The sequence below is a fragment of the Megascapheus bottae genome, chromosome 1 (assembly GCF_031878675.1).
Source record: "Megascapheus bottae isolate mThoBot1 chromosome 1, mThoBot2.hap1, whole genome shotgun sequence".
NCBI lineage: Eukaryota > Metazoa > Chordata > Mammalia > Rodentia > Geomyidae > Megascapheus > Megascapheus bottae.
Window position 1 is genome coordinate 2350001 of NC_143509.1, and position 27890 is coordinate 2377890.

The 27890-nt window shown below is 54.1% G+C and overlaps 1 protein-coding gene and 1 long non-coding RNA gene across 2 annotated transcripts in view; one reads left to right on the top strand and one right to left on the bottom strand.

Annotated features, from left to right (window-relative positions):
• The window catches only part of Cacna1a (calcium voltage-gated channel subunit alpha1 A), a 123890-nt gene that overhangs the window by 13695 nt on the left and 82305 nt on the right, over window positions 1-27890 (top strand). Inside the window, exons 3-4 of the mRNA XM_090336121.1 lie at window positions 10214-10320; window positions 11200-11339. Of these exons, the coding sequence (XP_090192247.1) occupies window positions 10214-10320; window positions 11200-11339 (247 nt within the window). The remainder of the gene's footprint in view (window positions 1-10213; window positions 10321-11199; window positions 11340-27890) is intronic.
• Window positions 4576-6308, bottom strand: LOC150067922 (uncharacterized). Its single transcript, XR_016534624.1, has 2 exons — window positions 6142-6308; window positions 4576-4842 (listed from the first exon to the last, which is right to left on the bottom strand). It is a non-coding gene; the product is annotated as an uncharacterized LOC150067922 (long non-coding RNA).

Consider the following 27890-nt stretch of genomic DNA (forward strand, 5'->3'; position numbering starts at 1 on the left):
TCCAGTAGAAAAGGAGTTTTGGTGTGAGCTTTGTATTTTCCCCATTAAAAAACAAAACAACACAAAATAGGGAAGGCTGGAGGTACAACTCGGGGGTGGGGGGGTGAAATTGAGTGCTTGCTTATCATCCACGCGGCCCTGCGCAAGTCCAGCCATGCAGCGCCAATAAAAATAAGGCAGAAGGAAAAGAAGGAAAAAAAAAAAAGTTGAGGCGAAATGCAGGCAGCATCCCGTTGTTCCGTTTCCCTGGTTTGTGGGTGTTGCTGAGGTTGGAACCCGCGGCCTCTGAAATAAGAGCCAAGTGCTCTCCCCAGCCACGCCCATCACCGCGTAGCCCCGCCCACCGCCAGGCCCCGCCCACCGCGACCAACCTTCCGCCCCATTACTGAGCCACGCCTTCTACCCCCCCCCCCGCTACACCCGCCCCTGCCGGCCACGCCCATCACCGCGTAGCCCCGCCCACCGCGACCCACCTTTCGCCCCATTACTAAGCCATGCCTTCTACCCAGCTACATTCGCCCTGCCGGCCACGCCCACCTCCGCTTGGCCACGCCCACGGGCTCCTAGCCACGCCCCAGCCCAACTTCTTGGTTCCTTCCCACACTCAGGTTGGGGATGTTTGGCGCAGTCACTACCCAACCATTTAGTTCCAACCCCTGAGGGGTCCCCAGATCACCAGCCATTGCCCCCCGCCCTGTGTGGCTGGGGAGGCCTGGAGACGCGCGCCCTGGCACACGGCCCCCGGGCGCCCCTGCCTTTCTGGTGCCTTGGTGCCCCTGAGGTCCCCGGCTGCCCCCCTGACCCGGCGGCCCCGGCCCCACCCGGCCCCACCCGGCCCCCGGGCGTCCGCGCTGTCTGCTGGGCTCATCCGAGCCGCAGGCATCATGTCCTGCGCCCCTGGTGCTGCCACAGAGCAGAGGCTTCATCTCAGCTGGGTTCCTCCCCGGTAAATATTTAATACATGAGCCCTACAAGTGGCGGTGCTGGGACGCTTTGATAGTGGAGCTAATGAGGGGCGAGAGCGGCGGGCGGCCCGCGCCCTGCGCGCCCCGCACAGCCTGGCCACGCGAGCTGGGCAGGAGGCCAGGCAAGGAGGCCGCGCGGCCGCGGTGGGTGGCCCCCCTCGTCCCTCCCCCGCCCCCCGTCCCTCCCCCGTCCCTCCCCCGCCCCCCGTCCCTCCCCCGTCCCTCCCCTGCCCCCCCGTCCCTCCCCCGTCCCTCCCCTGTCCCCCCCGTCCCTCCCCTGCCCCCCCCCGTCCCTCCCCCATCCCTCCTCCTCTCAAACGTGGAGCTGATCACTAGATTAAAACAAAAAAAACCCCAAACATGTCGAGGGGGGAGGGAGGGGCGGGGAAGGGGGGAGAACAGCGGTGGTGGCCCCGCCTGGCAGCCATGCCTGTAATCCCAGCAGTGGCGAGGTAAAGGCAGGACGCTGTGCGGTCAAGGGCAGCGTGCGTGCGTGCGTGCGTGTGTGCGTGTGTGTGTGCGTGCGTGCGTGTGTGTGTGTGCGTGCGTGTGTGTGTGTGCGTGCGTGTGTGTGTGCGCGTGCGTGCGTGTGTGCGTGTGTGTGTGCGTGCGTGTGTGCGTGTGCGTGCGTGTGTGCGTGTGCGTGCGTGTGTGTGTGTGCGTGCGTGTGCGTGTGTGTGTGTGCGTGTGTGTGTGCGTGTGTGTGTGTGTGTGTGTGTGTGTGTGTGTTTTCCAGTCCTGGGCTTCAGCTCAGGGCCTGAGCACTGTCCGTGGACTTTCTCAAGTCTAGAGCTCTACCACTTGAGCCTCAGCACCACTTCTGGCTTTTTTTTTCTATGTCTGTAGTACTGAGGAATCGAACCCGGGTCTTCATGCATGCTAGGCAAGCACTCTACCACTAGGCCAAACTCCTGGCCCTGTGTGTGTGTGTGCGTGTGCGTGTGTGTGTGTTGTTGTAGCCTGCAGCTCCCCACCCCTTGCCTTATCCTTGCCCATCTTGTCTTCAGTTGTTTGCTTTTTTTTTCCCTCCCTGTCTCCCGTTTCTCATTTCCGTGTCTTTTCCTTCTGCCACCCAACACCCGTCTTCATTTCCTGTGTCTGTTGTCTTTTGTTTTCTGTCTGGGTTTATAAATATATATATATATATACATATATTTTTTTTAAACCTTTATCTATGGCTCCTTGGGCTCTGTTGGCTTTTTTTCCTGTGTGTGTTTATCTGATCGTGTGAGTGACAGAGAGAAATAGAGTCAGACAGACAGACACTGAGACACAGTGTAGACAGACAGCCACAATAAAGGCCAAGGAGAGGAGGGGAAGGAGAGCCGGGTGCCCACTTGTGTGGGCTGAAATCCCCTGTGGGGTTGCCTCGTGTTAACCCGCGGCCCCGTTGCCTCTGAGAGCCTTGACGCCTCTCCGTGTGACCCTGGCTGCTGGCTGCTGCTGGCTTTGGGCCTCCTCTGTGTGAGATTGCTGGGTGTGAAGTTCTGAGCATGCTCAACGTGGGGTGGATCTGAGGACTGTGGTTCAAAGCCAGCCAGGGCAGGCAAGTCCGTGATACTCTGATCTCCAGTGAATTACTCAGACAAAGCTGGAAGTGACACTGGCTCAAGAGCTGGAGCACTGGCCTTGAGCACAGAAAGGCTCAAGGATAACACCCAGGTTCTGAGTTCAAGCCCCAGGGCCAGAAAGAAAAATCATTTCTGCTCTAACAACATAGCTATCGTCTATATTATTTCTAAAAGGAAAGATGTTTTTATTTTTTTTGGCCCCAGTGCTATTGTTTAAACTTGGACTCTTACCACTTGAGCCATGTCTTCAGCCTGGTTTTTGCTGGTTCCTTGGAGAAAAGAGAGTCCCATGAACTTTTCCACGCTGGCTGGCTTTGAACCCTCAGTCCTCAGCCTTCTGAGTACCTGGTGTTGCAGTTGTGAGCCGCCGGTGCTGGACTTGACCCATGGATTTTAAATGAGCAGGGCCTGCATTGTAGTGAAGACTTAACCCATGGACTCACTGTCTTTATGAAGATTGCAGTCTGGCGTTGATGCCAGATAGATTACCAGTGGGACTGGATGTATAGTTAGAAAGGCCACAAGCCCTGCACAGAGGTCCAGATGGTTCTCTGAGGAGTGAATTGAAGAACTTCAGTAGATATTAGGCAATCAGTGATTGGTAGCTAGGTAGATAGATGATTAGATGAACAACACATTCATACATAGATGGGGAGGCGGATGGACAGACTGATGGATAGAAAGATGGATAGTAGAGATTTTCCTCTAGAAAATGGTGATAAATTCCACCCTTTGTGGCATTCAGCTGTAGCCAGGGTGAGTATGCTGTTGTGGCTCATGGGAATAGCCTGTGCAAAGGCCCTGTGGCAGCTAGCAGAAGTTTCAGGTCCATCCCAAAGGCGCTAGAGCCATAGCCATGCAACATCCATAGGTTGGCAGTCAGCTCACTGCTTGCACTGTTGAAGAAACCAGCAAAGCAGGTAGAAATGAATGATGGCAGTTGTTCAGGGAAGGGGCTGGTTTTGCTCTGGAAATGGAATGAAATCCTTCTTCCCTCTTGGAGACATAGTTCCCTGCCCTCCCCCACCCCCACCAACCCCCGCCGGCCTCTGTTCCTTTTCAGGCGTTGGGTGAGGAAAGCCAGTTTGTGTTCTTGCCAAAGAGGCTGGCTGGGGTGGACATGTCACAGATGGTCACTGGCCGGCTCTGACCCCGGGGGTCTGGAATGGTTCAGTGGTGACCACTGGGGGTTGCAGTAGCAGCCATGAGCCAGTAGCCACTTATAGCAGCGGTATTAGAATAGGAGAGGGAATTTATTCTATGTCAAACTGTGTTTTTTGGGGGTGGGGTGGGGAGGAGGGTGGCTGGCTTTGAACTGGGATTCTGGGACGGCAGGTATGAGCCATCGGCACCCAAGCTGAAGCTCTCTTACAGAGAATATTAGGCTTGTTAGGTTACTCCTAGATTTTATTTGAAAACATTTGTTGACCCCCCCCATCCCCAGCCACTCAAAACTTCTCTCTTAGCTGGGGGCGGTGGCTCACGCCTGTCATCCTAGCTACTCAGGAGGCTGAGATCTTGAGGATTGAGGTTCAAAGCCAGCCTGAGCTGGAAAAGTGGATGAGACTCCAGTTAAGTAGTGAAGGGGGAAAAAAAGCCGTAAGTGGAGCTGTGTCTTATGAGGTAGAGAGCCAGCACAGGCAGAAAAACTCAAAGACTGTGTAGATCCAGAGTGCAAGCCCCAGGACCAGCACACACACACACACACACACACACACACACACACACACACTAATGTGCAATGAATAACAATTATTCTAAGCCTTTTCAAGAACAGGGACAAAGAGTAACTTCTCTAATTTGAGAGTTGTGTGTGGAGTTCTCACCGTGTGCCCTGTCTAAATGCAGTCATTACCAATTCTTGACAGTGACTTATGAATAATCAGAATTCCGAACTCGTGATCATTGATGGTGGAATGTAACGACGCGGCTCTAATACTGGAGTTTGGGGTCTCCCGTCGAGTGCCATGCCCCCAGCCCGACCCCATGGATAGAAACCACCTCACCAGCTGGCATGACTTTTTAACTTTTATTTCTTCGTTGTTGTTCTGGTACTGGGACTTGAACTCAGAGATGGAGGGCTGTCCTTGAGCTTTTCTTGCTCAGAGCTGGGGCTCTGGCACTTGAGTCACAGCTCCCCCCCGTGTGGCTGATGGCGGCTGATGGGAGGTGAGGGTCCCCCAGACCTCCTGCCGGCCTGGGCTGGCCTGCAGCCTCCTGAGCAGCCGGGCTGGGTTTGGAGCTCAGGTCCCCAGAGGGGCTGAATCCCGTGGCACCTTGAGCTTGTTGGCGTCCGCAGCTCTGCCCTGCGGGGAGCGGGGGTGGGGGGCAGCAGAGGAAGCCAGCCGTCACGGGCTGCAGCGCCCTTCCCCGCGCCCGCCCCTCACCTGCGCCCACTTGTCTTCAGAGCCTGGCATGGCAGGCGGACCCAGGTGCGGCGCTGACTTGGAGGGGCGTGTGAACAATGGCGTCCTCCGGATGCGACCCAGCTGTGTTGGACCGGAGCCCATGTCCAGCGCCCCTCAGCGCCTCCGACAATGCTAGCTGCCCGCCCAGCCTCGCCCACTCCCGGCTCGGCCAGACATGCGGGTGACAGGGCTGGCAGCAGCTCTGTGTCTCCCTCCGGCCTGGCCACGCCTCCAGCCACGCCCCGGGAGCTGCGACCACGCCCACACCCGGCGGCCGGCCACGCCCACACCCGGCGGCCGGCCACGCCCACCCCGGCGGCCAGTCACGCCCACCCCGGCGGCCCGCCACGCCCACCCCCGCGGCCCGCCACGCCCCTCCCAGGCTGGGGTGACCCGGGGGCCGCAGGCGCAGCCTCCGCACACCCCGGCAGGGGCCTGGCCACCCCCGCCCCGCTCAGCTCCCGGGGGTTCCAGCTTCCATCCGCTCTCTCCTCCCACCGCCCCCGCCTCATTTCTGACCTCCCCTTTCCGGGGCCTCAGTTTCTCCCTCTGGAGAAATCAGGACGGCTGTGATCCTTCCAGTGGTGACACAGGGAGCTTGGGTGGCTCAGGGCTTGAACCCCGGGAGGTGAGGGTTTGAAAGCTTCGTAGTCCCGGCATCTCTGTAAGTAACACTAGGCCTGCCATCCCAGCTGCTCAGGAAAGCGGCGATCGGAGGGTCACGCACGGTCCCTGGGTTCAAACCCCAGCGCCTCGTGAAGGAGTGGGTGGGCCGTGGCTCCCGGCAGCGCGCATGCGTGCCAAGCTCCCTGCGCTCCGCCCCACCCACCACCACTACATGCGCATGCGCCCCCTCGCCCCCGGCTTCTCATTTCCTCCACCACGCTAGGTCTAATTTTCCAGGCAGGTGAACGGATCCAGGGCCCAGGCCTCGGACTTCCTTCGATGGCGTTAAGAAAGGACCTGGCCCGGTGCCTGGCGCCCAGCCACTCAGGAGGCTGAGATCTGAGGATCGCGGTTTACCGCCAGCCGGGGCAGGAAAGTCCCTGAGATTCGGACCTCCAGGGATCCACCAGAAAACTGGAAGTGGTGCTGTGGCTTAGGCGGTAGAGCGCCAGCCTTGAGTCAGCGCCCAGGCCCAGAGTTCAAGCCCCAGGACTGGCAAATTAAAGAAGAAAGAAAAAAACACCACCCAACCTATCCGGTGTTGGGAGTTAGGTTTTCCGGCCGTGGTCTCCGAGGGGACCCCTCCTGCCTGAGTGGCCAGGAGGCGGGGCTGTGTCCGGTGTCGCTGGCCATGGTGCTGAACGCCCGCCGGGCTCTGGCCGGGGTCTGGTCCGGGCTGGAGTCTCCGGCTGGCGGGACAGATGGAGACCGGGTGGGTGGAGCGGAAGGACTGCGGTTGCAGGGGGCGGGGCCAGCGATGGGCGTGGCTTCGCGCGGTGGGGCGGGGCCAGGGCGTGGTGGGGCCCGCCGGGAGGGCGTGGCGCCGTCCGGGTGGGCGTGGCCCCGCGGGGGCGTGGCTTCCGGTAGGTTCCTTCCTGGAGCCTGCTGCAGGCCCTGGGTGGCATCCCAGCATCTTGCAAATTAATGAAGCGCCTGCAGCTGGTCCAGGGGTCATCTCTGCGGTCCGATCTCCATCGCGAAGGCCGGAAGGCCGCCGACGCTCTTTCTTTTACTTGTTTTGTTTATGTAACGGCTCATTATATAATCTGCCTTGGCCTGGAACTTGCCATTCTCCTGCCTTGGCCCCCAGAGTGCCAGGATTATGGGCGCGTGCCACTGTGCCTCACTTCTCATTAATGAATTGATTAAGTTTTGTTGAGTTCAGGGCCTGGGCGCTGTCCTGAGCCTTTATTGGCTCGAGGATTTTCCCTCTTACCACTGGAGCCTCCAGCTTTTTTTGGTGGTTCACTGGAGATCAGAGTCTCATGGACTTTCCTGCCCGGGCTGGCTTTGAACCTTGATCCTCAGATCTCAGCCTCCTGAGTAGCTGGGATGACAGGCGTGAGCATTTCTAATTCTCGAACACAAAAGCATCTCCACTTTCCCTTTTCTTTTTGAGGGCACCGGGGTTGGAATGCGGGGCCATCACGTATTTGCTAGGCAGGTGCTCTACCATTTGAGCCACGCTTCTAGTCCTTTTTGCTCTTAGATAAGTTCCCTTTGGGCCAAGAGTGGGGAATGGGGCAGAGGCACCCAGCCTCTTCCCTGTCTGTATCTGCCTTTGGCTTGAGATGGACTCACTTATTTTTTTGGCTTGGGCTGGCCTCCAGTCATGATCCTCATGCTGTCTGCCTCCGGAGTAACTGGGACTGCAGGCATGAGCTTTCGCCAGAGCCTCCTCACTGGATTTGTTGCTGCAAAGGGCCCTTGGCTTACCCCAGTGCTTGTACTGAGGGGCGGGATGGATGGCTGTCATGTCTAGGGGTTTCTGTGGCCTGCTGGGGTGAATCTGGCTGTATGTGTGTGTGTGTGTGTGTGTGTGTGTGTGTGTGTGTGTGTGTGTGTAGTGAGGCATCCATGGGCTCCTGTCTTGCAGAGACAGTTTTCCCTCCTTCCTGCAGGGCTCTGCTCTTCCCTCCCTCCTCCCCCCACCTGCCTGCCCCACCCCTCTGCTGTTGGGGTTGGGGGAGGGTTGATGATTCTGGGGTCCCGCTGACATCGGTGTTTTTTTCTCCAAACCCAATCAGGAGCAGAGGCTGAGCTCAGCTCGCAGAAGCGCTGGCTTGCCTGCCGCAGCTGGAAGTCAGGAGCGGCTTTCTAAATCCGGAGTCTGGGCCTGGGGGTTGGGTGAAAGAAGTCCTTGCCTCCCCTTCAGACACTACCCAGCGTGACCTTTGACTTCTGCAGGGAGGGGGGTGGTGATCTGGGTCATCTCCAGTACCCCCGGCCTCTCCCTGCCCTGACTTTAGAACTGAAGGAGAGGAACCCAGAGAGACAATATCAGTGTTGGTGCAAAACAAACAAACAAAAAATCCTCCAGGAATGTGAATGGCATGTGCCAAGGTCCTGGGGCAGGAAAGGGCCTGGTGTGGTTTGGATGTGTGGTTGGAAGGGAGCAGGAGGGGTGGCAGTGGGGACACTGCATTTTTGATTTTTCTTCCCCTGAGTGAGCTGGGGAATTTCTTACTTGCTTTTTTCTTTTTCTTCAACTCAACATTGCTCAACTTTAATCAAGATTTGGGGGTTCTTCTCTGCTCCCCCTTCCTCTTGCCTAAATCTGAATCCCCCCAAAAAAGATAGTAGCCAAAGATAATTGAATTCTCTTTGTGGGGTCAGACTGTGGGAGACAAAAGAGCCCCATCTTTTTTCTGGGTAATTCAGAGTCTCAGTGACCTGGGCTCTGACCAGTCCTCACATGGATGGCGCGGCTCTTCCCAGCGACTGCGCCCGGCTCTCCTCAGTAGCTGGGATTCCAGGCCTGACCCACCAGGCCCAAGCTTCTGAGTTGATTTTGTGTGTGTGCGCGCACGTCAGCTCCAGAGCGTGAGCAATGAGTCAGGGGTGAATGGATGGGAAAGCAGCTGTGGGTCTGCTCCTTCTCATCTCTCCTGTGCTTGGCTTGACTTGAAGAGTGTAGACTGCACATCTCTACTGTTCCCACAGGCTGGGCACATTCTGAGGGTCTGTGAGTGTGTGTGGGACAAGGAAAAACGAGACATAGCCTAAGGAAAGATGGGGGGGTTCTGTCGTGTGGCCCAATAGTAAGAACTTTTTGCTCTACCTGGAGATTTGGTGGGGGGGGGCGGTGTGAAATCGCAGCAACACCAATCCATTGAAAGTGTGCTAATGCAGCTCCTAAATGTACACAGCCAGCCCTAGAGGATGCTTCCTGGAACCTTTCAGTGAGAGTTGATGCAACGGAAGTAACATGGCAGCCACTTTGAGGGCAGGAGGCCAAGGGCCTGCAGGGAGATGGCAGCTGGATGTAGGCATCAGAAGGGGCCTGAGCTGGCTATGGGAGGGTGGGAGGGAGGAGGAAGCAAAGTAGCATTGCGAGAAGACAGGGCCAAGGGCTCCGGGCTGCTTCTGTGTACAAATATTGTGTCTTATTTCCTGGGCTGCAGAATGAGGCTGAGGGCAGTATTTGTAAGCAGGGCGGCTTTGTTCTCTGTCAGGAAGCCAATGGCAGACAATCACGGCAGTGCTGCTTTTGTTGTTGCTGCTGTCCCCAAATTGCCCTGAGGATTGCTTTGCTTTTCAGAGAGAGGGGAGGGGGGGAGGGAGACGCCTTGTCAGCAGCTTCCAGCTAGAGGCACAGGCCCAAGGCAGGATAACGATGGGTCGGTGTCTTGCCTTCCACCCAGAGGTGATTCTGATTCCTGCTCAGGTCTGGTTTTATTCTGGAATCTGGGGTTGTGCTTCCTGCTCCCTCTTCCAGCCTGGAAAGGGACGCCCGCCCCAGTGCGCGGGCCAGTGTGTGCCTATAATCCAGCCCGCCGAGGCCGAGGCAGGAGGGGCTCCAGTTGCATTTTGTCCAAAGACCAATAAACTAGGACAAATCACCAGACCTAACCCTAGTGAAAGAGACAGATGACAGACAGACCGACAGACAGAGGGAACCAGAAACAGAGACGGAAAGGGAGACCGGAAGAGAGACAGGGAGAGGCGCACAGACAGAAGCGAAAGAGGGAGGAAAGCAGGGGTGGGGGAGAGGGAGGGGTGCACACACACATGTACACACGTGCACATGCAGGCACACACACAGAGCCCCTTTCTTTCCTCTCTGTTGGTCATGGGGCTTGAACTCAGGGCCTGGGCGCTGAACTACAGAGAGCACTAAAAACTACATAAATAAAGTGTCTAGCACTGTGGCTCTTAGCCCAGCCCTTGTGTGTTAGCGTGCACGTGTAGCTCTCAAGCCTCTGCAGTGGCTCTGCCTTCCTCTCCCCTCCCCTCTCCCTCCCATCCATCACTCCAGCCTTCCCCCTCCTCTCTGCCTCCATGGTTCTGTCTTCAGGGTTCTTCTTACTCCATCTACATGGAATCCGACACCCCCCACCCCCCGTGGCTTTCGTGTCCAGCTTCTTTTACTCTTCCAAAGCTCCTCCCCGTTCCACTCTATCCGAGGCCTTTGCTTTTTCACAGCTGAGTAATATTCCGTGTGTGTGTGTGTGTGTGTGTGTGTGTGTGTGTGTAAGAGGGGGTCAGGGAGGAGGGAGGTGTGGGTGACGCTGTGGTCTAAACCCATGGGAACAAGCTCGCTTCCCAGCACCCCGTCCCCATCCTGGAAGGCAGCCGGGAAGCTTTTCCTTAATTCCAGACACTCCCTTTGAATATATGATTTTAGCCACCATCATAGCCAACTGCATTGTCCTGGCTTTGGAGCAGCACCTACCGGACGATGACAAGACACCCATGTCGGAGAGACTGGTGAGTGGCCCTCACCCGGTGGAGGCCCCCCCCACCCCGTCCTGAGTCCCCGGCCCCCCAAGACCCCCCCACCAGCCCCGCGGCCAGCTGGCTTCTGCACATGGCCCGCGAGTGCCGTGTCTTCAGCATGATGCCGGTGACCTCCGCGTCCAATAAGGAAATGCCATTTTTCGACCTCATATTCGGATTTGGTTTTCTCTGTGGGTTTTGTAGGGCATGGGGCTTGAACTCAAGGCCTTGGCGCTGTTCCTGAGCTTTCGTGCTCAGTGCTAGCTAGCGCTTTGAGACACCGCGCCATTTCTGGCTTTTTGGTGGTGCATTGGAAATGAGAGTCTCATGGACTTTTCCCGCCTGGTGTGGCTTGGACCTGGGGTCCTCAGACCCCAGCCTCCTGAGGAGCTGGGATGACAAGCTTGATGGCTTGAACTCGAGGCCTCCTGCCTTAAAGCCACGCCCCCACCACTGCGCCACCTGTTCTAAAGCCGAGCCACGCCCCTAACCGCGGAGCCACGCCCCTAACCGCGGAGCCACGCCCCTAACTGCGGAGCCACGCCCATAACTGTGGAGCCACGCCCCTAACTGCGAAGCCACGCCCCCAACTGCGGAGCCACGCCCCCAACTGTGTGGCCACGCCCCCAGCCGCGGAGCCACGCCCCTAGGCATGGCTGCAGGATTGCATTGTTGAGGTTTACCACACTTAAATGGCTGGCTGAGAGATAGGGGGAAGACTGGCCCATCTGAATGCAAGAGGCTGTTTTTCTAGAAGCTTCTAGACCCTCCTGGAAAATGGGGAGGGGGTGTGCCCACCTCCAGCTGGGTCCCTGGCCTGCTGCCAGCCCAGGCCACTGACTCACTTTGCCCTTCCATTTCTCTTTCCAGGATGACACAGAACCGTATTTCATTGGGATTTTTTGTTTCGAGGCTGGGATTAAGATCATCGCCCTGGGCTTCGCCTTCCACAAAGGCTCGTACCTGAGGAACGGCTGGAACGTGATGGACTTCGTCGTGGTGCTAACAGGGTGAGGCCTCTCTTCTCTCCTTTTCGCCTACCACTGGCCACGGCTTGGAGATAGGCCGCTTGCTGTGGCCCAGGCTGGACTCAGGAAGGCCAAGGCCGCCCTGTGCTCATCTGCCCTGTGCCTCTGGCTCCTTCCCGTCATCGCCTCCCATAGCCCTGCCCCGGCTTGCGGTCGTAATTGAAATAATTGCTTATTAGACTCAACTGCTCCCAGAGTGCTTGGCGCATAGGGTTTTATTTAATTCTCCCAACCCAGTGGATTTGGAAATCGCATATTCTCCTAGCATATTCTCATCTGAACGCCAATAGAGCTGAGAGAGAGAAAGAGAGAGAGAGAGTTTCCTGAGATTACCCAGCTGCGGTTTGAACCTAAGATTCTGTGTCTCAATTCAAATCCTCTGCTTCTTGCTCAGGTCTCTTGTTCTTTTGCTTGGACATGTGTGTTGGTTTGTTTCCTCTTCATTTCAAGTAAAGGTTTGTGTGTGGGGAAGGGCTGGGGGTGAGAGATTGGGGTTGTGACTATGGAAAAAGACTAATGTAGATGAGGAACTCAGGAAAGTGAGATCTGAGGATTGTGGTTCAAAGCCAGCCTGGGCAGGAAAGTCCATGAGGTTCTTATCCCCAGTTAACGACCAGAAAACCAGAAATGGCTTTGTGGCTCAAAATGGTAGAGTGCTATCTCGGGTGGAAAAGCTCAGAGACAGCTGCCCAGACCCTGCGGGTTCAGTCCTGGTGACTGATCCCCCAAAAACAAAGATGCTTTGAAGTCAGTGAGTTGAAGAGTGAACCGGAGACCTTGTGTGAATTCTTCCTGCTATCACTAAAGAACCCCAGAGAGCAAACGACTTACACACTCCGGAGTCTACTGGTTGCACACGGAAAGTCCAAACATTTGTCCCTCACTGGCAGTCTTTCCTCCTGCAGTGATTGACGGACCTTTACCCTCAGCTCGGGTACAGCTTCAGGAACTCCGCTCGGGTCCGAGGTGAAGCGTGGGGAGAGAAGGAAATAGAAAATTCTGTGGGTTGTGGGTGTGAATTCGTCTTGTTACCTCTTCACATTGCATTGGACAGGGCTGGGAGCGGGGCTGAGTGCTGGTGGGTGTGGCTAAGTGGGGGTGGGGCCAACTTACTGGGCGTGGCTAATTGGAGGGCGTGGTGGGTGTGGCTAGGCAGGGGTGTGGCTAAGTGGGGTGGGGCCAACCTGCTGGGTGTGGCTAAATGCTGGTGGGTGGTACTAAGCAGGGTTTGGGCCAATCTGCCGGGCGTGGCTACGTGATGGGCGTGGCTACGTGGTGGGCGTGGCTACATGGTGGGTGTGGTCAGGGTGGGCGTGGTTTGTGGTAGCACATTTACACGGCCCTGAACAGTGGCTAGAATTCAATCACATGGCAGTGCAAGGAAGCAGAGAAATGCCAGTGACTGCCGAGACCTTTGTGACACCCCAATGTGTACGTGAGCACTTGGTGCTGATTGCTGGTTGGCTTCTTCTCTGTCCCCCTCTGCCCCTCTCTGGTGGACATTTTCCCCCAGGGTTTCTCCTCAGGCCCCGTTGCTGCTTCAGATCGTTTGGCTGGGTTCTCACGATTCAGGTCTTCACCTTCAACCTGCTCCTCCTTTAAAAGTCAGTGCTGGGGGCCGGGAGTTTGGCCTAGTGGTAGAGTGCTTGCCTAGCATGCATGAAGACCCGGGTTCGATTCCTCGGTACCACATACATAGAAAAAAGCCGGAAGTGGTGCTGAGGCTCAAGTGGTAGAGCTCTAGCCTTGAGAAAGTCCAAGGACAGTGCTCAGGCCCTGAGCTCAGGCCCAGGACTGGCAAAAAAAAAAAGTCAGTGCTGGCGTTTGATCTCAGGGCCTGTGCTAGCTAAGTAGATGCTTTCCCAGTGGAGCCACACATATCCTCCCTCCACCGCACCCCGCACCTCTGCCCCCAGACTTCCATATAGAGACTCACTTTTTGCCAGGGCAGACCTTAGGCCATGATCTATGTCACACTGGCTGTCTGTCCAGGCCTAGCAGTCTCTCCTGAGGACTCTGGCCCACTCTCAGGACTTTGGATACTCACTGATGTTTTTTGTCCGTTGTGGGACTTGAACTCAAGGCCTGTGTGCTGTCCCTGAGACTTTTTTCACTCAAGGCTAACGCTCTACCACGTGGAGCCATAATGCCACATCCGATTTCCTGGTGGCTCATTGGAAACCAGAGTCTCACAATCTTTCCTGCCTGGGCTGTCCTTGAACCACAGCCCGCAGATCTCAGCCTCCTGCGTAGCTAGGGATTACAGGCATGAGACACCGGTGCTCATTTCCTTTGTTGATTTCTGAGGGACCTCAAAAACCTCTCTTGGGATGTTGCTGGGATCCTGGGAAATTTTCTCTTGTGTTGCTAGGAATCTCAATAGAGCTTGGCTATCGTGAAAGCATGACAGACGTGACTGGCCACTGACAGAGAAGCAGAGGGGCCCCAGTGACCACTGCCCTATGTGTCTGTTCCCTCATTGCTTTATTATTGAGCATCTACTATATCCCAGGCCCTATTCTAGGCTCAGGAGCCTCAGCAATTAAGAAAACAAAGTTCCCTGCTCTGTAAGAGTGGTGGAAAGCAACTGAATGAATGAATGAATGAATGAAAGAATTCTGGATGAATGAGTGAGTTCAGCTGTGTTCTATGGAACGAAGGCTGCCAGAGAGAAAAATAGAACAGAGACAAGATGGAGCATGGGAGGAGCAGGGAGATGAAGACTCCATGGGGCGTGAGCAGAGAGGATAGCTGGGAGCAGTATCAGGCCCAGGAAAGAGCAAGTGCAAAGGCCCTGAGGCTGCAGGCCAGAGCAACTGGAGCAGTGAGGGATGGGAGAATGAGAAGGGCTGAGTAAATTTGCTGTGCAAATGGAGCCTTCATTTCCTGTGTCCCCTCCCTGTGTCCAGTCAATGCTTTCCCATGATATGTACTGACTTCATTCTTCTCAAGTATTTTCAGTCATTCTTGGTTGAATCCAGGCCTACAGAATTTGGGGAAATGAGGCACTGTCTTTGTATAAAGAAATCTTGCCATTTTTGCATGCCAGTGCCTCCATCAGCTGCTTTTTGCATATAAGAGTTATTTGGGCCAGGTGTGGTGGCTCGCGCCTGTAATCTTAGATACTCAGGAGGCTGAAATCTGAGGCTCCCGGTTCAAAGCCAGCCTGGGCACTAAAGTCAGTGAGACTCTTATCTCCAATTAAGTACTAGAAAACCAGAAGTGGCCCTGTGGCTCCAGGGCTAGGGTGGTAGCCTTGAGCTGAAGAGGTCAGAGACAGCGCCCAGGCCCAGAGTTCAAGCCCCATGACTGGCAAAAGAGTTATCTAGACCACAAGATGAGTTCTCCGTCCATTTTCATTGATGTATAGTAGTCCGTGATGGGCAAATGCCACTGTATGTTTATGTCGTTGAGTTGTTTCCAGCTCCCTGGGCTATTCTGAATCAAGCTGTCACTTCTCTCTCTCTCTCTTTTTAAATTGGTGAGCGATTTTCTCTGAGAAGAATTGCTGAGTTGTGTGCTGTATGCATCCCCAGGCTTTACTGGATATTGCCAAATTGCTTTGCAAAGGGGTTATGCCAATTTAGGCTCCCTGGAGGCTGACTTTTGCTGGCAAGAGCTGGATTGACTTTGCTGGCAGGAAGTAGCCTTAAAAAACCTTGATTTTTTTTCCTTTTTAGCTGAGTATGGTGGTGCATGCCTGTAATCCCAGCTCTCGGGAGGCGGAGGGAGATTTAGGAGGATCATGGGTTTTCATTCCTGCCTGGATGCATAGTGAGACCTGGTTTATAAAAGGCAAAAACAAAGCCTGACTTTTCCATGACAGGGCTCTTGAGAGACCCGTGGAAGCTTCTAGACTGTTGAGCGTGTAGTTTGGATAAGTGGTCATTTTGTCTGCTCCCTGTAACAAGGTGATGGAATAAGGCAGTTTTGTGCCGTTGCTGTGCAAAAGAAGCACCTGCAGGAGCAAAAGCTCTGTCCGTGGCTGGCTGGCTGCATGGTTTCTGGGCTGTGGTGATGAGAGCATCGTGGTGGACGGGCAGACCCAAGCAGAGCAGCTCACCGCATGGTGGACAGGAAGCAAGAGGGTGGAAGGGGGCGGGACAAGGCCTGTATTCCCAGGCCACGCCCCCAGTGGCCTGTTCCTCTCAACCAGACCCTGCCCCCCCCAACAATGAAGTGGTTCAATTATCAGGCCCGAGCCTGGTGTGTGTGTGTGTGTGTGTGTGTGTGTGTGTGTGTGTGTGTGTGTGTGTGTGTGTTGGTTGATTGGTCCTGGGATTTGAACTCAGGATCTGGGCACCTTTCCTGAGCCCTCTTTGTGGTCAAAGCTGGCGCTCTACCACTGGAGCCACGGCTTCACTTTTGGCTTTTTGTGGTTCATAAGAGATAAGAGTCTCATGGACTTTCCTGCCCAGCCTGGCTTTCAGACTCACTCCTGACGTCTCAGCTTCCTGGGTACCACTGGCACACAGCTCTCAAAGTGTAATTGAGAACAAAGGAGCAGGGGAGGCAGAGGACTTGACCAGACGGCTTCCCCCCACCACTCATGTTCTGCCTCCTTTTTTAATTAATTGAATAGACACACAGCCAACCCACAACTTCTCTTCTTCCCACCCTCCTTCCCTTCCTCCCTCCTTTCCTTCCTTTCTTCCCTCCCAGGCAGCTCTCCTGAGTTGCCTGCGTAGAAAAACAGCATTAGAAACCCACAACAAAATATAACCATCTTTCTAATTCACAAGACCCCAGCATAGCTCCCCTGATGTATCTGTCATTCTTAGTCCCTAACAGGATCCCCCCCCGGGCCATAAATACATTTGAATTTGGTAAATACATTTATTGTTACTCTAAAGATGATGCACAGAGGGGTTACAGTTACATAAATCATAAATATCTTAGGATACAGGTTCCGTGGTTGCTAGAATCTCGATCTTTTCATTGCTCGGGGCATTTGACTGTGATGAAATTTGGCAAATTTTTCTCACAAACCATTTCACTTCTTAACCGCAGAAGTGATTTTCCCCTAACTTTTTTTTGGCCAGTCCTGGGGCTTGAACTTGGGGCCTGGGTGCTGTCTCTGTGCCTCTTTGTGCTCAAGGCTAGCACTCTACCACTTGAGCCACTGCACCATTTCCAGCTTCTTTGGAGTCGTTTCCTGGAGATAAGCGTCTCACAGACTTTTCTGCCTGGATTGACTTTGAACCACAGTCCTCAGGTTTCTGAGTAGCTGGGATTACTGGTGTGAGCCGCTGGTACCCAGCTTTTCCCCTAACTTCTCAGAACAATGTGTACCCCTTTACCTTTCTTTTTGCCAGTCCTGGGACTTGAACTCAGGGCCTGAGCACTATCCTTGGGTTTTCCTCAAGGCCAGCACTCTACCACTTGAGCCACAGCACCACTTCTGGCTTTTTTCAGTGTATGCAGTGTGGAGGAATTGAACCCAGAGTGTCGTGCATGCTAGGCAAGCACAGTCTGTAATACCAATACGCCAACCAATATGCCAGGCGTGGCAGTTTCACCAATGGGGGGAGGTATGGGGAGCGTTGGGCTATAAACACCTGACTTTCCTGCTGCTCAAGGGTAAAATGTAGACCTGTGAGCCAGCTTCAAGGCAGACTTTCGCTCTAATAAATCCCATCCTCAAGCCAGCTCCAGTGGCTCAGGCTTGTAACCCTAGCTACTCAGGAGGGTGAGATCTGAGGCTTGAAGTTCGAAGTCAGCCTGGGCAGGAAAACCCATGCGACTCTTACCTCCAATGAATCACCAGAAAACCAGTCGTGGCGCTGTGGTTCTAAGTGGTTGAGCACCAGTCTTGAGCTGAAGAGCTCAGGGACAAAAACCCCCAGGCTCAGAGTTCAAGCCCCAGGACTGGCAAAGTAACAACAAACATCCTCTCACGGACTCCTCCTACCTCCCCCTGACATTCCTCAAGTCACCCCCCAAGTCAGTCAACTTTGTCTCGGGGTCTGCTTCCAGAGGATCCCGAACTAACAGGGAGGGGATGTGAATACGGGTCAAGTTCGGTTTCAGCACGCTGGACAGCGCCCGGCCCGGCTCTGCGTGCTCAGGGGCACGAGATGTTCCCCTGTCCAGAGTTCCTGGCCATTTTCCCCGTGGGGTGGAGGAGGCCATTCTTTCCACAGGTGTCTGGGTCCTTCCCCTCCACCTCCTCCACTTCCTCCTCGTGAGTGCTGGGATTACAGGTGTGAGCCACCACGCCTGGCCCTTCTCCCTTCTGACCACTCGGTTCTCACCACCCCATCACCCCTTCTTCTCTAGCTACACAGCCCCTGGCAGACGTGATTCCCAAGGGGAGATTCTCAGAAACTTCCAGAATTACACGTCCTGACATCTCTGGGGCTTCAGCCACAGTCTCCATGTCATCCAGCCATGCCAGTCCCCTTGCGCAATTCCTGTAGCCTCTAGAACCCTTCTCCCTCCTCCACGGGTCCACCACGAGCCATCCTTATGTCTCTCGGGACATTGGCCTCCTCCTGGTCCCTTGACTTCTGCCCTTTACCCCCCCCCCGCCTGTCATGGTCACCAGCAGCCTGAAGTGTCCTTCTGAACACATCATCTACATCCGATTATCTACTGGCTCCCAAGCCACATACCGGGTCCTGTGACCTGAGCTCCTCAGTGGAGACCCTGCCCCAAGACCTTCACACTCAGTTGTCTGCCCCTGGCCTTGGGCCAAAATAACCCACTGGCCTGTCTGCTCATCTGGAAGACACCCACTAGCTCTCAGCCACGCCCCCACTGTGGAACCTCGCCTCCAGCCCCAAAGCCACACCCCGGATGCTAACCAAGTCCCAACAGTAAGCCACACCCCTACCATGGAGCCTTGCCCTAATACTCAGCTATATGGTTTAACAGTGTGCCACGCCCCTAACATGAAACCACGCCCCGAGCACAAGCCCTGCCCCAGCTTAGTCATGCCCCTACCATTGAGCCATGCCTCCAACACTAAGCCACAACCCCAGCGTTGAGCCACACCTCTGAGCAGGAGCCACGCCCCCAGGGCTGAGCCGCACCTCTGAGCCGGAGCCACGCCCCCAGCATTGGGCCACACCTCTGAGCGTGAGCCACGCCCCCAGGGCGGAGCCACACCTCTGAGCAGGAGCCACGCCCCCAGGGCTGAGCCGCACCTCTGAGCCTGAGCCACGCCCCCAGCATTGGGCCACACCTCTGAGCGTGAGCCACGCCCCAGGGCTGAGCCACACCTCTGAGCCTGAGCCACGCCCCCATCGTTGGGCCACACCTCTGAGCAGGAGCCACGCCCCCAGGGTTGGGCCACACCTCTGAGCAGGAGCCACGCCCCCAGCGTTGGGCCACACCTCTGAGCAGGAGCCACGCCCCCAGCGTTGGGCCACACCTCTGAGCAGGAGCCACGCCCCCAGGGCTGAGCCACACCTCTCAGCAGGAGCCACGCCCCCCGGGCTGAGCCACACCTCTGAGCAGGAGCCACGCCCCCAGGGTTGACCGCTGAGTATCAGCTGTTTCCTCCGTTCTGTTTTGTTGGTTGTTGTAGAAGACACCATCATAGGTCGTGGGTGTTTTGTGCTGTGTTCACAGACACACACACTCACACACACACACACACAACCTCCTGAAAGGAACTGCCTCTATTGCAGGCCGGAAAGTTCTGCCATCAGAACGAGCGTTCAGAGGCCGGTGGGGAGGCCGCTGCGATCCCGGGCCTGGGGAGGCTGCGGAGGGGTGGCGGGGCAGGGTAGAAGACCTTCAGAAGCCGGGAACCAGGGCCTCCGTGCTGCGTGACCCTGGGCTGGTGACTGTCCCTGCCTTGCAGAGTCACTCAAGGTGCCATGAGGAGGAGGAGAAAGGAGATGGAATGTGGGAATGTCCACAATGGAGATTCCCTGCTCTCCTACCCCCAAAGGTGGGATCCCATGAGATACCACGGGGCCCTTCGCGTGGGACCTGGCACGGGAGGAAGGCCTCATGGCACCCGGTATTGTAATACTAATAACTGTAATTATAATAATGATAATAATCGTGATTACTGCAGGCCTGGTTCCATGGACCATCAGTGAACTACACACAGGAGTTGCTCTCGCTGGCTGCATATCCCACCATGCAGCTCCACTTCAGTTGTTTGTGTGTGTGTGGAGGGGGGGAAGTAGGCCCTCTTTCCTCCTAGAATGTTCCCCAAGCTGGCCTTGAACACCGATCCTCTGGCTGAGCCTCCCCTGCCGTAGAGCTAGGATAACAAGTGCTCAGTAGGGGACTGTGGCGGGGTTAGAGATTCCCGCCCTCCCCCAACACACACACACACACACACACACACACACACACACACACACACACACTTGCTCTTGCTGGAGTCAACAGTGCTCAGTTGATCACTGGAAACTCAGGGGTCTCCAGTGGACCATCTGAGAACTTTACATCTATTTCTATGATTAAGATAATCAGCTGTATAAACAGGAACTCAGGCTGCAACCGGGTGGGGTGGGGGAGAAGGCCTGTGGTAGAGCATTGCCTAAAGTGTAGGGGGGCCTGGATTGCATCCAAAACAAAAGCAAACAAAACACCCAACGAAACCAAGACTAATTAGCCCCCGACAACGTTAGAGGAGTTGATCAGAAGATGTCAGAAAACTTAGCTCAGTGGAGAGAGAGCAGGAGAAAGACTGGAAGTCTGGTTTGCGATTACTATTATGGAACGCACGAGGCTGGGTGAATTATGGAGAAGAAAGCTTTGTTTGGGATAAGCTTTGTTTGGGATCACGGTTCTGAGAGTTGCAAAGCCAGAGCCACTGGAAGCTGTATATATGACTCACAGCTCCACTTCTGGCTTTTTGCTGTTGATTGGAGATAAGAGTCTCCCAGACTTTCCTTCCAGGACTGGCTGTGAACCTGGATCCTCAAAATCTCGGCCTCCTAAATACCTGGGACTGCAGGAGTGAGCCACGGCACCTAGCTTGATTCCTGAAACTTTGTTTTTGTATTTTAATCCTTCTTATTAAATCCCCCTGAGGATTAAAGTCCAATGAGAGCTTCGTGTTGTTTTTTAAGAGTTTCTTTGCTTAGTTGTGTTAGGACTTGAATGTTGGCCTTGTGCTCTTGCTTGGTTTTGTCACTCATGACTGGTGATTTAGGACTTGTCCACAACTCCAGTCCTGCCTTGAGCTAGTTTAGGGGAGCTGAAGTCCCAGGGCCTTGTTATCTTACCTAGGCTAACTTTGAACTGTTATCCTCTGAATCTCAGTCGCTAGGATTACAGGTATAAGCCACAGGCAGGTAACTCAACCTGTGTGTGTGTGTCTCCTGAGACATAATGTCATAAATGGCTCTGACCCAAGAGACAGACTCACTGGGCATGCAGGTGGATTGGAATTCATTTTAGTGGCTAACAGGCTGTCAGGTGGGAGAGCAAGAGAGCCACGCCCCACCCAAAGCCACGCCCATCGCCTAGCCACGCCCACAACTGCTAAGCACGCCTCCACAGGAAGCCACGACCCTACCTCGAAGCCCTGCCCATAAGCAGCAGCCCTGGGGGTCAGTTGCCATGGAGCAAAACAGAGTAGATCACGTGAAACTGCTCATCATGCCATCCCGCAAGAAAGGCTCCATTCCTCCCCCTCAACCGTTTATGAGCAGGGAAAGTGAGGCACATTTAGGCCACACCCTGATGACAGGGGCCTCACTGCAGAGCCACGCCCACCGGCAGAGCCACGCCCCTTTGCCCTGCATGGTACTGGTTTCTTGACCACGCCCATTTCTGGAGAGACAGAGACAGAGACAGAGACAGAGACAGAGACAGAGACAGGCAGGGCCTAGCACAGAAAGGTCTAGCAACTTGCCAGCCATACTACATCTCAGGACTCCGGGCTAATCAAAATATATTGCAAAGAAGAGGAAGAGGGGGAGGAGGAAGAGGAGGAGGAGGAGGAGGAGGAGGAGGAGGAGGAGGAGGAGGAAGTGGGAAAGGAATTCAGAGACTGAAGCAAGGAGAGGAATCCTGCAATGCGAGCATAGTTAGGTATACCTGGCAGCGGTCCTCAGATGCCCATCAGTTAGCAGGACTTTGCCTCTTGGCATGGCCTCAGTTTACCAGAAAAAGAAGAAAATATTGGGGCAGCTGAGATGGCTTCTGCTTGCAGTCCCGCCTCTTCAGGTGGAAGAGAAGGGGAGGATCATAGTTCCAGGCCACGCCTGGGGAAAATGTCAAGATCGCCCATCTCAACAAGCAAGCTAAGTGTGGTGGTATACACCTGTAATTCCAGCAGTCCAGCAGGCAGGGGTAGGAAGATCAAGGGTAAGGAGAGTCTGTCTGGATTGAAAATGTGGATATTTGAACTATTCAGATTGGGTTTCTGGGCAAAACATGCACACGGTTTGTGCAGGAAGTGGCCTTGATTTCCCTCTTCAGAGCTGCCTAGGCAAGACAGACTTCCATGTCTGTCTCTGCCCACGGGTCCCCAGCTGCCTGTGGCCTTGCCAGGGCTGTCAGTTAGCTTGAGCCTCCTGCAGCCTCCGGATGTGAGCTGAAAGATCATCTGCTGGCTGCCTTCCAGAACTTAGTTCCTGGCAGTTTCTTTCTGACCAGGACAGGCGGCTGCCACCTCCTGGAATATCGGACAGGCCCCTTGGGGGACTTATTTTTGTTTTCTTTGTAGGGCTGAGTATCAAGCCTTGTATCGCTGCCTCCTCAGGATCGCTTCCAACTCTGATGCTCATTTCTCAGCCTTTCCAGTTGCTGGAACTACAGGTGTGAGCCGTAGCACGCAGCTCTTTGACCTTTCTTTTTTTTTTTGACAATAGTTCCATAGCATTGGAAGTGTCCCACTCTAGTGTCACTGTCACAACCATCCACCTCCACCATCACAAGCTGTCCCATTAAACACTTGCTCCCTAGTGCAAATGACCCACGCTTTGTACTTCCTGTCTCCATAAATAGGATGCATCCAGGGGTCTCCTGTCAGTGGAGTCATGGAGAATTTATTGTTGTGTGACTGGCTTGTTTATTTTGAACTGGTTCTGGGGCTTGAACTCGGGGCAGGGGTGCTGTCTCTTGACAGATCACTTGAGCCACAGCTCTGCTACTAGCGTTATTGGTTTTTATTTGGAGATAAGAGTGTCAGACTTTCCTGCCCAGGCTGGCTTTGGCCCTCAAATCTCAGCTCCTTGAGTATCTAAGATGGTGCCTCGTGTGTGTTAGTCACTGTTGTCTCTTCAAGGTGTTTCCATGTTGTGACATGTGACAATTCCCCCACCCCACCTTTTGTGAAGGCTGAATAGAATTCCATTGCATATAGAAAGTATGTTTTGTCATCCAGTCATTTCTCTGTGGATACTAGAAATTATTGTGAATAATTATGATGGGGTTGGCCTGTGCAAAAGAAAAAAAAAATCAACTCAGGGCCAGGAGTTTGGCCTAGTGGTCGAGTGTTTGCCTAGCATTCACAAAGACCCAGGTTTGATTCCTCGGTACCACATACCTAGAAAAAGCCAGAAGTGGAGCTGTGGCTCACGTGGTAGAGCACCCCAGAACCCCCTCCAGCCCACTCCCCTGGCATCTCTACAGCCAGCGCGGCCACCCACCCATCCATTCACCAGAGCGAACATTTCCCCCCCCACCCCACCAGATCAAGATTTTATCAATGGGCCCGTCTCCATGGCAACCGCCATGAATGAGCCCCAGCGACAGTTGCTGTGGAGATGGCGTGAATGAGCCGTTGCCATGGAGACGGGCTGAATGGAAAAGCCCCGAACTAGCAGGGACACACGCACGCACATGCACACGTACACGCACGCACTTACCTCTGGGCGTTGGTGCAGACAGCAGCCAAGCCTCCCTGCGTCTATTTTCAACCTGGAGTTCCAAAAATACCTTTTCCCCAGGGCTCCCCACCCAGCCTCATCCCTCCTTCTGCGCCCCCACGGGGTTCCAGCCCCCCGCCCCCATCTGCAGGCTCTTGGTGACTTGTCCTGAGGCCTGCATCTCCTTCCTGGCCTGTGCCAATGACCTGTCTTTCCACTGGGGAAAACTCAAATGACGGTTCTAAGGACAAGAAGAGCCGATGACATGAGCCAGCTCAGACCAGCTCTCTGCCAAGCCCCTCATGTGACACCACACACGCTTGTCATCTAACCCCACTGCAGATGTGGGCTATGTACCTTAAGGAAGGTTCGTGTGGTACCTCTTTTCTTTCTTTCTTTCCTCCCTCCCTCCCTCCCTCCCTCCCTCCCTCCCTCCCTCCCTCCCTCCCTTCTTTCTTTCTTTCTTTCTTTCTTTCTTTCTTTCTTTCTTTCTTTCTTTCTTTCTTTCTTCCTTCCTTTCTTTTCTTTCTTTCTTGTTTTTTAATGCCGGTTCTGGGTCTTGAACTCAAGACCTGAGCACTGTCTCCTAGGTTTTCCACTCAGGGCTGGTCCACAGCTCAGGTGGTAAAGCACTATCCCTGAGGCTCAAGTTCAAGGGAGTCCAGGAATTGTAAATCACATGGCTCCACCTAGCTACAAAGGAAGCTGGGAGTTGTGGTCTCTTCAGTCTGCCTGCACTTCTGGAATGTTCTCTCCCTTGGCTAGTACGTATTGACTGCCCCTAGTCTTTGGGGATCTTATAAAACAGACCATGGAGTCTGTAATTGTAGCTACTCAGGCCGCTGAGATCGGAGGATCATGGCTCACTGGCAGCTTAGGCAGGAAAACACCATGAGAGGCTTTCCAGGAATCACCAAAACACGAAGTGAAGCAGACTGCAAGTGGTCAGGTGGTAGAGTAGCAGAAAAATAAATAAATCAAATCAAAGCTCAGGAACAGCGCCCAGGCCCTGAGTTCAAGCCCCAGGACTGACAAAAAACAAAACAACAATCCCAAATAAAAATTAGTGATTTATGTTCCTCTTGCTATCCTGACTCCCTCCCTCCCTCTATCCATTGTCTTCTCTCTCCTTCTAGCTCCCTCCTCCTCTCTGCTCTCTTTCTCCTCTGTCTCAGTCTCTGTCTCTCTGTCTCTGTCTCTCTGTCTCTCTCTCCTCTTCCCTCCTTATTTTGGGATCTGGACTTTTGCTGATTCACCTCCCCGATGCAGGAAGGAGGAAGCCAGCTTTGCTCACTGACGCTCTCTGCCTTGGGTGACTCAGCTGTGATTCACGTTTTAATTAATTGAGGGGGAACCTCATGTGTCCTTAGCCACCTGTCCAAGCATGCACCACTCTGGACTGGTTAGAAGACTACCTGGGGGTGGGGGAGGGAAGGGAGGGAGACAAGAAGGGGGGTGGAGAGAGGGTGCACTTCATTCTACTAGGCCTTGTCCCCTCGGAGCTCCTGGGGCTGGGCTGTGTAGGACAGGCTGAACTAGGGCAAGCTAATCTGAGCCCTGAGTATCATTTGTGTGTGTGTGTGTGTGTGTGTGTGTGTGTGTGTGTGTGTGTGTGTGTGTGTCTGCGCATGTGCAGAATTAGTCTAAGGTCAGGAGGAGAAAGAGAGGCCAGGGCCCCCTGGGATGGCCAAAGGATCCTGGGAAGGCAAGATCATTTCCTGAGCTGGTCTTTGGCTCTCATCCCAGACTCTAACACGCGGCCTCCTTCCTCCTCTCCCCGGCCCCTCCTCCCAGGGCCTGGGATTTGTCAGAGCCCAGCACAGAGGCAACTCAAGTTCATTTTTGTTTGTTCTGAAAATAAGAGGAAAAGAAGAAAAAAAAATCCAAATGATCATGTCTGGGCCGCTTGCTGAGTGCTCACTACACCCAGGGCTGCAGTCTAGTCAGCATTTTTCTTGAGTGATCATGCTTTTTTCTCGTTCTCCCTGGGAGGAAACTGAGGCTGAGTCTCTCTCTTCTCTCTGCCCCTGCATTGTGCGAACAATGAGGAAATAATTGGACAAGATACAAACCCATCTTGGAACAGTGCTGGAATCTACCACCTTTCTCAGTCATTGGTTAACCTGAAAAGAAATTGCTGACAGTTCGTTGTAGAGGTTTTTATGGAACCCCTCCTCCTTGTGGGGGGTTCTGTGCTTTCATCTAGGGTTTCACCAGAGTCCTAGAGCAATCTGTGGAGCTGAAATGGAAGAGGGGTTATGGCAGCCAAGTTCTTGTCAGCAAGCATATGAGTTGTGCTCGCTGCTGTAAGAAAGAATCCTCAACATGCAAAAACAGCTCTTGCACAAACGAACTTTAATTCTTGTACATATAAGGTCCTAAAGAGTGATTAAAAACCGACAACCCAAAACCTAACATATCTAGCATTGCTGATAAGAGATGGATGGATAAGAGGGAGGGGAATGGAATGCATAAACGATAGATGGATGGAGGGGATGGATAGATGGATGATTATAGACAAACAGATGAAAGAAACTGCTACGATAGATATGAAATTCGTATGTGCTCACCAGACAGTGCTATAGAACATATATTGCTCTTGGTCCCCTTCATCCAGGCATGTAATAGCTCTCTCCGTGTCCCCTCCTCAGCCCATAATTTCCACGATTCCACTTCTGTGAAATCAACTTTTTAGGCTCGTGCCTGGGAGTAAGAAAACACCATATGGGTTCTTTCTCTGGCTTATTTCCTCTATAATGCCATCCAATTCCATGCTGCTACACAGGATAGATTTCACTTTATTTTGGTGGTGGAGGAGGGGCAGCTCTCAGGTTAGGATTTCATTCTTTTTCATGGCTAAATAATATTCCATTCTCTATAGAGACACGTTTTTCCCCCCAAAATGCTGACCTACAATGGCAGGCAGCTCTCGGCTCTATGTTCAGGTCCAGGCTCCTTCGGCATTGTGGCTCCTCTGGCCTCAGACCGCGTCTTCCAATGTCTCCATGTCCCTCAGAATCAAGTTGCAAAAGGGCAAAGGGTGTGAGGAAGGATCCCAGGAAGTATTTTTTTTCTTGTCCTGACCCGGAGGCAGTCAGATGGAGGACTTCCATCTACTGCCTAGCGCTGTCACATAGTCCATACCTGTCTGCAAAGCTGGCCTCTTAGGAAAGAAAGAGATTCCAGCCCTTGCCATGTGTCCTAGCTGAGAATTCGGGTGCATGGTTTAGTCTGTCCTGCCACAGAATATCTCTACGGTGTTCCCCATCTTCTTTCAGCCCCATCCCGTGCCCTGGCCCTGTTGGGACTGTGCAGTGCCTACAGGGAGGTACATCTGAACATCTGAATCTCTGCTCCTTGTAATGGAGAAACTTAACAGTCCGATTTGCTTCTCAGAGACATCTGGGGGTCCTAAGGCGCCTCGAGGTGGCGGGCCTTTAGAGACCACCCTTTCCTTCCTCCTTGCGCCACTCAGGACCCCACAGAAAACGTGGACTCACTTGCAGTGGAGAGGTCAAGGAAGAGCATGTCATGAAAACAACCCTGAAAGAAACAGAGGATGTTGAGGGCGCCAGGAGGAAGCTCTTGCTAGCTGTACTTTCTGAGGACCTGGTGGAGACAAAGCCTTACCAGGAGGGGAAGGTGCTCAGATGAGACTCTACTCCATTTCTGTGTCCCTCCATCTTCTCCCAGCACCAATCTTGGCAGGGAATTGGAGCAGAGAACTCTGGGAAATGCAGTCCCAGCTCTCATTCTCAGGCAAACTCAGGAACCAGAGCAGAGCGTGCTGGGAGATGTAGTCCCAGCACTTGTCCTTACGTTAAACCCAACCAGGAGCCAGTGCAGAGCATGCTGGGATATGTAGTCCCAGCACTTGTCCTTAGGTTAAACCCAACCAGGAGCCAGTGCAGAGCATGCTGGGAGATGTAGTCCCAGCGCTTTGGAAGGGAAGACTGCATAGAGATGATGGAGACCAAAATGGTGCCGGGAAATCAGCTGGGAAGATGTCTTTATAACTCATAGCTGGACCTCAACATTTTCTTCAACTCATGTCTGCATCAGATCACCTTCTGGTTCCTTGGGGATGTTTCCAACTCGGTTTTAAGATGTTGGTCGGCTCCTTTATGGGTTTGTCTCCCCTGAAGTTTCCTCTTCTTCCTCCTCATTATTATTATTTGCCTTTGTGGTTGTTGTCTTGGTTTTCCCAGTCTCAGAGAAAGTCCAATCTCTTCCCTTTCAAAGGCTAAGAGGAATGTAGACCTCCTTCCCTGTCTGCAGTCTTCACCTGGCACTCAGCCAACTGAGGACCAAACAGATTGGGGCGGGGGAGGGGAAGCGCATCATGGCACACATGCGCAGACCACCAGTCGGGTGACTCTGCCACCAGTCCCTAAACGACCCGCATAACCGCTGTGCGCATGGCTTTGACATCCTATCAGGTGGCCCAGGTCACCAAGTGCCGACAAAGTCTACTGCAGACTGCGCTTGTTCTACTTTATGTAAGAGGCTGGGGCGTTCACAGGAAGTCCTGCATGAACCCCAATCCCTCCCTACCCCCCGTGGACACTGAAGGATATTTGTTCTTAGACGTGACTGAGACATCAGTTGAATGCTGGCCGCCTTATTCAATAGTTGTGCGAGCCTCCAGCACTGACTCCATTCTGCTCTGGAGAGTAGAGGGAACGATCCCACCTCTGCGGCAGGGTCTTGGTGGAGGTTAAGCAACACAAAGCACACGGCCTGTCAC